Source organism: Littorina saxatilis, linkage group LG13, assembly GCF_037325665.1.
Source record: "Littorina saxatilis isolate snail1 linkage group LG13, US_GU_Lsax_2.0, whole genome shotgun sequence".
NCBI lineage: Eukaryota > Metazoa > Mollusca > Gastropoda > Littorinimorpha > Littorinidae > Littorina > Littorina saxatilis.
The window spans coordinates 6405551-6418050 of NC_090257.1; the positions used below are offsets into that span (position 1 = coordinate 6405551).

Genomic DNA, 12500 nt, shown 5'->3' on the forward strand with positions numbered 1-12500 from the left:
GAGAGAGAGAGAGAGGTTTGTCTTTCGCTGGGGTATGCAGTGCCTTGGCGTTGCACATCTACTTAATTTATTTTGTTAGTTTGTTAATGTTTGTATTCTGTCTCAACCTGTTCTTTGTTTTCTTCTGCTTTTTTACTTCATGAATTTTGTTCATATAAACCGTTTAGTTACTTTATTAAGAAAACAAAACGTGAAGTTACTAGGAGTTATGAACAATAAAAACCCAATGAAAGCTAGTGACATGGTTTCTCTGTGGCAGGAGCGAGGAGAGAGGGGAGGGCGTGACGGTGAGTGCGCCATATGCCAGGACGTGCCCAGAGACCCCCGCACCTTGCCCTGCGGCAACAGACACGTCTTCTGCCTCGCCTGTCTGGAGGGCCTCGTCAGGCACAACGATGACGACCGCAACACCTTCCCCTGCCCGCTCTGCCGCAGGATCGTCAACATCCCCGTCGGAGGTCTCACTGCTCTCACGGAGGAGAAAGACTTCTGGGAGAGGGCTAAAAAGACGTTCCAGGCACTGCGGTTTCGTTGGTGGCCGCGACAGTCTCCGAGTAGCTTGTCGTCGTCGGATGACGCCTTAGAGAGTACGCCTCCCTACTGGGATCACCTCGACGATGGGTCTGGATTCGATGCCGCCAGCCTATTTTCGACTTTGGAGGGCGTGCCCCCAGGTCGTCTGGACGGGGACACACTGTTCAGGCAGAACGGAACCTTAGAGGACAGTCTGAACCCCAACAACGACGTGAACCTGGACGCGATAGACGTACAGCTTCAGATGCAGATCCTGGAGGACATTGAGCTCGAGCAGGGTGCTAGGCGCAATCCAGACTCTCCTGGGTTTTCAGCGTGGGGTGTGGCTGCTGACCTTGACAACATCGACTTTGTGGATAATGAGGTGGAGGACATTTTTCGATCAATGGCTGATCACCACAATTATTGGCCCAATGCCGAGGAGGACGATGACGTGCTGGCTCCGAGCGATACAAGCAGACACGACGAACGAGGCTCCTACAGTATACCAACGCACGAATACTACGCCAACACGCCAGGAGACTATTTTCTAGATAGTCCAGAAGACAGAGTGTTTGCGCCTGTTCCAGAAGCAGTGTCCGATGACCTTGATATGAGCGTTGTAAGGCAAGTGATAGCGGACATCGACAGGAACAGTTACGACGAAGCTACAAGAATGTCGAGTGCACGAAGAAGACACCTCCATATAGGAGACAACGGACGACGAAGAAGCGCAAGAGGAAGTAGACAGTATCTGTCGTTTTATAACCCTTACTTGGACATGGAAGACTGAATTTTACTTGGTTGTAGTTGTCTGTCTGTCTATTTATCTGTCTGTCTGTCTGTCTGTCTGTCTGTCTGTCTGTCTGTCTCTCTCTCCACTCTCCCTCTCTCTCTCTCTCTCTCTCTCTCTCTCTCTCTCTCTCTCTCTCTCTCTCTCTTTCTCTCTCTCTCTCTCTGTCTCTCTCTCTCTCTCTCCCTCTCTCTCCCTCTCTCTCTCTCTCTCTCTCTCTCTCTCTCTCTATTGACTTTCACATTGTGCATTTGAGTTTGTTCATAATCATATGTTCTCCTTGCATCATGATCATTACCATCAGTATCGTCGTCGTCGTCGTCGTCGTCGACGTCTTTCTTTCTTTATTTGATGTTTAACGTCGTTTTCAACCGTTCAAGGTTATATCGCGACGGGTCGTCGTCGACATCGACGTCCTCTTAAGACAATGTGTTTAGAAAGTAGTGTTTTATGTTATTTGCTTCAGTATCTTTTGATTAAGTTGTGTGTGTGTGTGTGTGTGTGTTGTTCGTATCAACGAAACATTGTCAGAAAATGTCCAGCCTGAAACCTTAGTCCAAGTCAAATAAAGATCAGTTCTGTTCTGTTCAATTCAGTTCAGTTCAGTTTAATTCTCTCTCTCTCTCTCTCTCTCTCTCTCTCTCTCTCTCTCTCTCTCTCTCTCTCTCTCTCTCTCTCTCTCTCTCTCTCTCTCTCTCTCTCTCTCTCTCTCTCTCTCTCTCTCTCTCTCTCTCTCTCTCTCTCTCCTTTTCCTGAGGTATTACACACCGGTACGACCGAAGAGAAGTTAAAAATAAATTCCTGTTGTGCAGCGGGATAAAATATTCCCTCATACCTCGGAGATATACCTTCACTCGCTCGCAGCGACGTCACGTGACATTTTAGATGGTGGAACAGAATGCTGTCGCTTATTTTCCTTCTGAGTTCAGTTAAGACTAAAACGATGCTCATTCACGGAAAGAACTATCCAAAATTGCAACCACAGCCGCGGTTGTCCTGTAAGTTCCCGATCCATGTTAAACCCTCATCCTCAGAAGGAAAATAAGCGACAGCATTCTCTTCCACCATCTAAAATGTCACGTGACGTCGCTGCGAGCGAGTGAAGGTATATCTCCGAGGTATGAGAGAATACTTTATCCCGCTGCACAACAGGAATTTATTTTTCACTTCTCTTCGGTCGTACCGGTATGCACTCTCTCTCTCTCTCTCTCTCTCTCTCTCTCTCTCTCTCTCTCTCTCTCTCTCTCTCTCTCTCTCTCTCTCTCTCTCTCTCTCTCTCTCTCTCTCTCTCTCTCTCCCTCTCTATTCTCCTATTTTTCTTAAGCATAAAACAAACACAGACAGCTTCAAAAAAAATTATATGTCGCACATAATGCAACTAAACATGTGCTGAATGGTTCAACAATTCATTTAAAATGTATGTGCATGTTAAGCTAAATTATAATAATATGCAGATCTAAATTAAGATATGTTAAAAATTGACATATTTATTATTGGAAATTGTACTTAAAATGCAGCATGACAATTTTTTTAATTTATATCTGTATATATATATAATGTATTATAAGTTTGATGTGATAGTTATTTGATTATATTGTTTTCTGTTCTTGTTGACCCTATATTAGGGCGAGGGCTGGATGTAAAAAAGCAATATTCTTGCTTATCTATTACCCTCGATAATAAAGATTTTGTCTTGTCTTGTCTTGTCTCTCTCTCTCTCTCTCTCTCTCTCTCTCTCTCTCTCTCTCTCTCTCTCTCTCTCTCTCTCTCTCTCTCAGCATATTTTCTTTTTTATATTTAGTCAAGTTTTGACTAAATATTTTAACATCGAGGGGGAATCGAAACGAGGGTCGTGGTGTATGTGCGTATGTGTGTGCGTGCGTGCGTGCGTGCGTGTGTGTGTGTGTGTGTGTGTAGAGCGATTCAGACTAAACTACTGGACCGATCTTTATGAAATTTGACATGAGAGTTCCTGGGTATGAAATCCCCGAACGTGTTTTTCATTTTTTTGATGTCTTTGATGACGTCATATCCGGCTTTTCGTGAAAGTTGAGGCGGCACTGTCACGCCCTCATTTTTCAACCAAATTGGTTGAAATTTTGGTCAAGTACTCTTCAACGAAGCCCGGGGTTCGGTATTGCATTTCAGCTTGGTGGCTTAAAAATTAATTAATGACTTTGGTCATTAAAAATCTGAAAATTGTAAAAAAAAATAAAAATTTATAAAACGATCCAAATTTACGTTCATCTTATTCTCCATCATTTGCTCATTCCAAAAACATATAAATATGTTATATTCGGATTAAAAACAAGCTCTGAAAATTAAATATATAAAAATTATTATCAATTTGTTTTTCTTCGAAATCAATTTAAAAACACTTTCATCTTATTTCTTGTCGGTTCCTGATTCCAAAAATATATAGATATGATATGTTTGGATTAAAAACACGCTCAGAAAGTTAAAACAAAGAGAGGTACAGAAAAGCGTGCTATCCTTCTCAGCGCAACGAATACCCCGCTCTTCTTGTCAATTCCACGTGCACTGCCTTTGCCACGGGCGGTGGAGTGACAATGCTACGAGTATACGGTCTGGCTGCGTTGCATTGCGTTCAGTTTCATTCTGTGAGTTCGACAGCTACTTGACTAAATATTGTATTTTCGCCTTACGCGACTTGTTTTCATTTTCATTACTTTATTGTCCCATCGCTGGGAAATTCGGGTCGCTTCCTCCCAGTGGAAAGCTAGCAGCAACGGAGTCGCGCTACCCAGGTGTCTGCGTGTTTAGGTGTACTCAGCCACCTGCACTTATGGCAGAATGACCAAGGTCTTTTACGTGCCATTGTGATGACACGGGGGTGGGACATGGCTTCCGTCTCTGGGTCTGCACATAAAGTTGACCCGTGTCCGTCCCGGCCAGAATTCGAACCTGCGACCTTCCGATCACAAGTCCAGTGCTCTACCAACTGAGCTACCGGATTAGAGACAACACACACACACACACACACACACACACACACCCTCACGCACGCACGCACACACACACACACACACACACACACACACACACACACAGGCATACATTCATATATACATATATATACCAGATGAATACCCGGGTAGCCGGCTTCGCCGGGAAGAAGTAGAGCCGGGTGAGTGGCGCACCGTACGCCGGCTTCGCCGGGTGAGTGGCGCACCGTACGCGATTGACGCCACACGAAGGAAAACTTCTGAAAATAGTAACGGGAATATGGATTGAGCGTTGTGGACAGTGACCTTCTAAAAATAGTAACGGGAATATGGATTGACGCCACACGAAGGAAGGGAGATAAACGCAAAACACCGGAGAAGATAAGGAAGAGTTACTGGGAATGGATCTGGGAAGATGAACAGAAAAACCAAAATCGGTACAGCGCTGCGCGCTGAGAGCACGTGTTGAAAATTTTCATCGACCAGGTTGTGTCCGGGGTCTACCTGAATATGCCCACCAAATTTGAAGCAGATCCATCGAGAACTTTGGCCGTGCATCGCGAACACACACACACACACACACACACACACACACACACACACACACACACACACACACACACACACACACACACACACACACACACACACACACACACACAGAAGTCGTATATAGATATATAGATATATAGAAAGATAGATACATACACCACCACCATCGTCTCGATTCATGGTCGACGGGCGCATTGACCTTGTCACAGTGGATTAGACATCAGCCTCCCATTCGGAAGGTCGTGGATTTGAATCCCGAACGCGCCTGGTGGGTTAAGGAGGGAGATTTGTCCGATCTCCCAGGTCAACTTATGTGCAGACCTTCTAGTGCCTTATCCCTCCTCATGTGTACAAGCAAGCACAAGACCAAGTGCGCACGAAAAAATCCTTGTCATCTATGTCAGAGTTCGGTGGGTTATAGAAATACAAAAATACCCAGCATGCTTTCCCCGAAAGCGGCGTATGGCTGCCTGACTGACTGGGTAAAAACGGCCAAACACATAAAAAGCCACTCGTGCAAAAAACACGAGTGCACGTGGATTGGATTGGATTGTTTACTCATTGGGAGAAGGAGAAGAAGGCCACGTAAAAGGCCACTCATGCAAAAACACACGGTGGAGACACGTTACCCCAAAGAAACGTACCCAGACGGTTGTTACACCCGATTTTGTACCCAGGACATCGACGTGGTGTGTGGGTATGCTCACTTAAAGGAGATTTTCTCAGGCATTTCGTCAAAGTTGACATCAAACTATATACGCATAAACTACTAAATGCCCCTGCTACTTGGTAGTATACTTATAACCATGAAAGATCTACTTTTCTAGGCAAGAAAATCGAAAATACCGCATCTTTCACTCGTGTATTTTCTTCTCCTTCTTCTTTGTTCATGGGCTGAAACTCCCACGTTCACTCACGTTTTAAGCACGAGTGGGTTTTTACGTGTATGACCGTTTTTACCCCGCCACTCAGGCAGCCATACGCCGATTTCGGGGGACTCGTGAATTTAATGCATTGGCCTGTTCATCGTGTGCCAGGGCGACCAGTCACCAATCATAGAGTAAGCTATTGTCATTGTCCAGTTTAGTCTTTGTTGCCGATCGCTTTATGTTTGTGTAATGTCATTATCGGTTCTAAGTTAAATTTTGATATGCACATGTCTAGTCACCTGTTGATCGTAAACGCCCTTCGCTGTATGTGTCTATCCACTTCAAGCAAGTCTTCGTTCTCTCTGATGTCAAGCTGCTCTCCTCGGTATGTGAATGATGGTGCTGTAGGCATGTCCCAAGATGTAAACAATGAGCATGACTTTACAGATAACGGGTGTGTGAATGACGGTGCTGTAGGCATGTCCCAAGATGTAAACATTGTACATGAATTTGCAGATATCGGTTCAGCGTATACTACTCTTGGTAATATTTACTATCATTTGTTGTACTGAATGTGGGGGGATTGATGCCAAAGCTGAAATATCCTGATTTTGTACTTATGATTTGTAAACATGACATAGTTGTGTTAGCAGAAAGTAAACTAGACGATACTGATATAGTGGATATACCTGGTATTGTAGCATTTTATAAGAACAGGGGTACATTTAGGCGCAAATCTGGCGGTTTACTGCTGCTAATTAAAAAAGAATTAGTTCAATATATAACTGTCTATGAAATGAAAGATAAAAAACATAGAGTTGAAAGTGCCCTGGGGCAACATTATTGTTTTGTTGATACTGAACTGTCGGATAATGTTTTGTATTTCAAATTGGATAAGCGAATTGTTAAAAAGGAGATGCTCTTTGGCGCTGTATATTTTCCGCCGGAAGGGTCGCCATATGAAAATAAGGAAGCGTTTAGTGAATTAGAAGAACAGTCCCTGGTAATCGGATATGAAAGTATCTGTTTGTTTGGGGATTTCAATGCAAGAACTGGTGCGCTGCCAGACACCTGTGAGGATTTGTTTGATTGTAACAGGCATATGCCATATGAAGTTGGTGATGTAAGCGCCAACACCCAGCGTGATATTGTTTTACCAAAGCGAGTATCACAGGATACAGGTACCAACAATCTTGGTTACAAACTGCTGGACTTCTGTAAATTTCAAGATATGGTAATTGTGAACGGACGCACAGGAGTAGATAATGGTGTTGGGAAGTGCACATGTAAAGGTGTCAGCGTTGTTGATTATGTGTTGATATCAGTTGATATGTTGAATATCATAAATGAGTTTGAGGTTCTTGATTTTTGCGAGTTGTTTTCAGATGTACACTGTCCCCTTGTTCTTGAATTAGAGTGCGAAGGGGAAGAAAAGTCAAATGTAAATAATCACAGTACTGTAAGGGACACTGAGAGCGATTCAAACTCTCACCCAGCCGAATCTCTGCCCCTCAGAGGTGGGCCTAGATGGGAGAAACATTTAGAAGCAGAATATAATTCTTGGTTTTGACGATATAAGGATAAAAATAAGCTCGAGACAGAGTTGGATGGGTTGTTGTCGGCCACACACGTAGTGTCAGCTAAACAAGTCAATGAAATTGTTTTGTAAATTAATGATATATTAAAAACAAGAGCAAATTCAACTTGTGAAAGAATAAGGAAGATATTTTTTCGAGCCAAAAATTTGCACAACAGATTTTTTTTAAAGTGTACACCAAAGATGCCCGAACACAAGCTAGCCATGATTATAAAAGGGAAATAAATTAACAGTTTAAAGCACACCAAGCGAAGATTATAAAACAAACACGATCACTTAAGTCCCGAGACCCAAAGGCATATTGGAAAATTGTTAATGGTAATGAGAAACATGAGAAAGAAGAATTGTTATCCCGAATTTCTTGTGAGACTTTTTTCCAACACTTTAAAAAAATGTTTACTATAGATACCGCCGATATTGATGACTCGAGTACAGATCATGTCCATGGTGATTTGGAAAATGCATTTTTGAATCAGCCTTTTCCATAAGATGAAATTATTAAAGCCATACGTTGCCTCAAAAATAATAAGTCATGTGGTAACGACCAAGTGATTAATGAGTTTTTGAAAGCATCCTCAGGAAAATTAATTACTGTGTTTACAAAGTTGTTTAATATTATATTGAGTTCCGGTATGACGCCCGACGAATGATCGATTGGTTTATTGATGCCAATTTATAAACAAAAAGGAAGTAGTGATAACCCTTCTAATCATAGAGGGATCACTTTGCTGAGTTGTTTTGGGAAACTCTTTATCAGTGTTTTGAACAACAGATTGACTGCATTTGTTGAGCATTATTCAATTATTGGGCCTGAACCAGCTGGATTTCATGCTAACCACTCAACCACTGATCATATATTCACCCTGCATAGTATTATTGATTATTTCCTGTTCAAGAAAAAGCGACTATATTGCGTATTTGTCGATTATGAAAAAGCTTTTGATTATGTTAAAAGATCATTTTTATGGCAAAAGTTGTTGGATTCTGGTGTAAATGGACGCATACTTTCGGTTGTGAAAGAGATGTACCGTAAAGCCAAGTCATGTGTGATGTTTCATAAAGAGCGATCAGATTATTTTCACTGTGGCTCTGGAGTTTGACAGGGTGAAAATGTGTCACCAGTATTGTTTGCCATATATCTAAATGACTTAGAAACATTTCTGTCAGAGAGTATCGAAGGCCTGCCATCATTAGCACATGACGTAAGAACTCTTGCCATGGAGGAAGATGAAGAAATGGTAATGTTAAAGATGTTCCTTTTATTGTACGCCGACGACACAATCATCATGGCAGAGCCAGCAGAAGCTTTACAGTTGGCATTAAATACTCTGTCTGAGTATTGCGAGCATTGGGATTTACGTCTGAATTCAGGAAAAACAAAAGTATTAGTATTTTCTCGCGGGAAAATACGAAAAATTACCACATTCGTTTATGCAATGTTACCCCTAGCTAGATATCCAGTTATAAATTGTTTGACAGGATGATTGTGCCAATTTTATTGTATGGATGTGAAGTATGGTCTCCTGGTATGCTAAATATAGCTTCAAAGCTGCAATTAAGATTTTATAAAATTGTTTTGAAGTTGGGTAAGTCAACTCCCAGCAAAATGGTCTATGGTGAAACTGGACAGTACCCACTGGAAATTCTGGCGAAAAATAGAATGTTACATTTTTGGCTTAAACTGTTGAATGTTAGTTGCAGGTATAAGTTTTCTAGTATAGTATATCGATTTTTGTATCGCCAGTATGTAGAGACTATTTATAAATCACCATATTTGTTGTGTATAGAAACAACGTTGAATAACCTTGGCCTAAGTGGAATGTGGATACACCAGTGGAAGCTGAGTTGTTCTAGCCACTGGTTCAAACTAAAAACATTACAGTGTTTGAAAGACCAATATGTACAGATATGGTTTTCTGATTTAAATTCTAGTGAGATGTTTTATAACTATCGGCTTTACAAACAGACGTTTATGCTCGAAAACTATTTGAAAGTACTCCCACACAATTTGGGAATTATATTTTTGCGCTTTAGAACGCTAAACCACAAGTTACCAATTCAGACAGGAAGGTTTATAAATATAATACAGAGGGAAAGAGTGTGTACCAAGTGCAATAATGGCGATATTGGTGATGAATTCCACTATGTGTTTAACTACAGTTTCTTCAAAGGAATTAAGACAAAAATGTATCCCACTCAAGTATCGAAAAAATCCAAATGTAATAAAATTTCAACTTTTATTTTCAACAACAAATAAAAAAGTATTGTCAAAAGAATTTTAAACAGGTGTTGATAGGGAAAAAAAACACAGCACAAAACAAGAAAAAAATAATGATTTAGACAGCAGATTGTGGTTTTATTTTTTATTTTGTATCCACACTTAATGTTACGCCATATACAACGAGAACGATTATTTTGGACATTTGATTTCCACATTGTAAAACAAGTTATTTGATATTCTATTTTTACAACGGAGCAGGTTTGTGTGTATGTATTGATGGAATAACCTGTATTCCTCTCTTTATTGGTCTTGTATTTTTGTATTTATTCAATTTTTTCCTTTTTTTTCTTTTTATGTACCCCCATGGGGTTACCTGAAAATAAAATTTGACTTGGGTACCTTGGGCCCGCAGGTGGTCCGTTATGTAATGTGCCGCCAGTCTGACTGGGATGGGGAAGTCGGCGTTTTGTCAAGAGGGTGTGAATTTCTTTGAATTTGATACGGATGAGCTGCCAGCTCTGGTTGGAAGGTTTTAATCTAGCCACACACACACACACACACACACACACACACACACACACACACACACACACCCCCACCCCCTTTCTTCTTGTCTTTAACCAATGGAATGGCTTATTATCTTAGAGTGTTGTGTTACTAATAGTTACTAGGATTTTGATTGTATTTTTGTTACTCTAGCTAAAGTTGAATTATGTGTGTGCATGTGAGAGTGTGGATGAGAACTCTGAGAGACGCGAGAGAGAGTGGACATGTCTTGTTGTGAGATCCACTAACTGACAAAATGTAGTCAACTTTGTATGTTGTGGCTTGTGGCCACCCGGCTTCGGCTGGGTAGGCGAAGATGAGGAGGAAAGAGAACAGAGGAATAAAGTATGCCATGCCAGTATTCTGCAGTTGTCACACTGCCATCTGTTGTGGACGAAACGAAATGGAGAGAAAGATGTGTCATGTCTTTGTGCGTGTGTCCGTGAGTGATTGAGTCCAGAGTGAGTCCGTAACACATCAAAGAAGAACAAAAGATCAGTTTCCCGAACCTTTCACAATCGGAAATCACACCAAAAATATGTACTGAAACAAATTTTCAACAAAGGCCGGACTTTTCAGGTAGGAGGCTTAATAATTAATTAATGAATTTGGTCATTAAAAATCTGAAAACTAATTAAAATTTATTTTTTACAAAACGATCCAAAAAATTTCATCTTGTTCTTCAGTATTTCCTTATTCCAAAAACATATAAATATGTTATATTCGGGTCAAAAACAATCTCAGAAAATTAAACATATGAAAATTATGATTGCAATTTAATTTCCGAAATCGATTTAAAAACAATTTCATCTTCTTCCTTGTTGGTTTCTGATTCCAAAAACATATAGTCTACATATGTTATGTTTGGATTAAAAACGAGCTCAGAATGTTAAAAAGAACAGAGATACTGAAAAAACGTGCTATCCTGCTCAGCGCAACCACTACCGCGCTGTATTGGCTTGTCAATTTCACAGCCTTTTTCACGAGCGGGGGACTGACGATGCTATACGGTCTTGGTGAAAAAAATGCAGTGCGTTCAGTTTCATTCTGTGAGTTCGACAGCTTGACTAAATGTAGTTATTTCGCCTTACGTGACTTGTTTCATTCTGTAGAAAAGACTGTTTATACACTTCCAGTATGTAACTATAAGCTACTGATTAAGCAATGATTTTCGTTTTTAAAATGAGCCTTACGAGTGTTTTGTGTTGTGGTTTTTTTTTCTGTAGAAATAACTGTTTTTCCTCGTTTCATGTGCACCTAAGCTGCTGATTAAGCAAATCCAAAAACAAAGAGACTGCCAACGTTCCAAAATTCAGAATAAAAAATTTCAGATTAATTCGTTCGGTTTCCTGACGAGTGGACGTAAACTAATAGAACTATCAAGATAAGTTTTGTGTGAATATTTGTTTGTCTGTTCACTTAAAAGACCGTTGGGTCGAAATATCTGTGAATGTATTGTTTTGTCAATAACAAACGTTCCAACAACCTACCTTTCTTGGGTTTTTTATGCTGATTGAGTAGTGACTTTCGTTTTAAATTGGAGCCTTACGAGCGTTTTGTGTGTATTATTTTTGTTTTGTGGAAATGACTGTTTCTACTCGTCCCATGTGCAACTAAGTTGCTGATTGAGCAATGATTTTCCTTTTAAACTGGAGCATTACGAGCGTTTAGTGTGTATTATTTTGTTCTGTTTTGGAGAAATGTCTGTTTCTGTTGTGGAGATCGCTAGATACCACTGGAATCGAATGGAAGGATAAAGAACATTATGGAACTTACTTTGATTAAGTGCGCAGTCACTCATGACGTAAGCGTAGACGCTCATCGGACAGACGGAACTGTGTAGATCTAACCAGATTAGTGTCGATGTTTCCCGAATATTCTCGTATGTCCATTAACTATATAAGTAGGGCTGCGCACACGTATGGTTGTTCTTTACCAGTCTTGCACTTGTTCTTTCTTACACTGTGCTGAGAGATATTGTCACCGTTGTTCCAGCTGTTAATACTCTACAGAACCTACACAACTCGTTGTGTCTCCTTTGCGACTGAGAGTGAAGAAAGGAAAAACACGACAGTTTCTATTCTTCCAATGTGTAGCTAGGCTGCTGATTGAGCAATGATTTAATTGGCAAGGTACACTTATGACTTCGAATCAAGCAATGAAGATACCTCGATCTGAATGCCTAATGAACCTTGTGTTAAGTTCTCGTGATTGCTTTGAGTTCCTATTCTTTTGAATAACACAATATTTGGCTCTCTGTCTCTCTGTCTCTCTTTCAGTACTTTTTCTTTTCTTGATCTTGCTGCTTGCTCGTGCTAATTTACTTTGGCAATACATGATCATTCTTAAGATCATTCTAACACACACACACACACACACACACACACACATATATATCTATATATATATACGACGTGTGTGTGTGTGTGTGTGTGTGTGTGTG

The 12500-nt window shown here is 40.7% G+C and overlaps 2 protein-coding genes across 2 annotated transcripts in view; one reads left to right on the forward strand and one right to left on the reverse strand.

Moving 5' to 3' along the window:
* Positions 1-1428, forward strand: part of LOC138945948 (uncharacterized) — a 3424-nt gene extending 1996 nt beyond the window's left edge. The window contains exon 2 of the mRNA XM_070317485.1: positions 260-1428. Within this exon, the coding sequence (XP_070173586.1) occupies positions 260-1306 (1047 nt within the window). The 3' untranslated portion in view covers positions 1307-1428. The remainder of the gene's footprint in view (positions 1-259) is intronic.
* The window catches only part of LOC138945937 (uncharacterized), a 67134-nt gene that overhangs the window by 12869 nt on the left and 41765 nt on the right, over positions 1-12500 (reverse strand). The window lies entirely within an intron of this gene.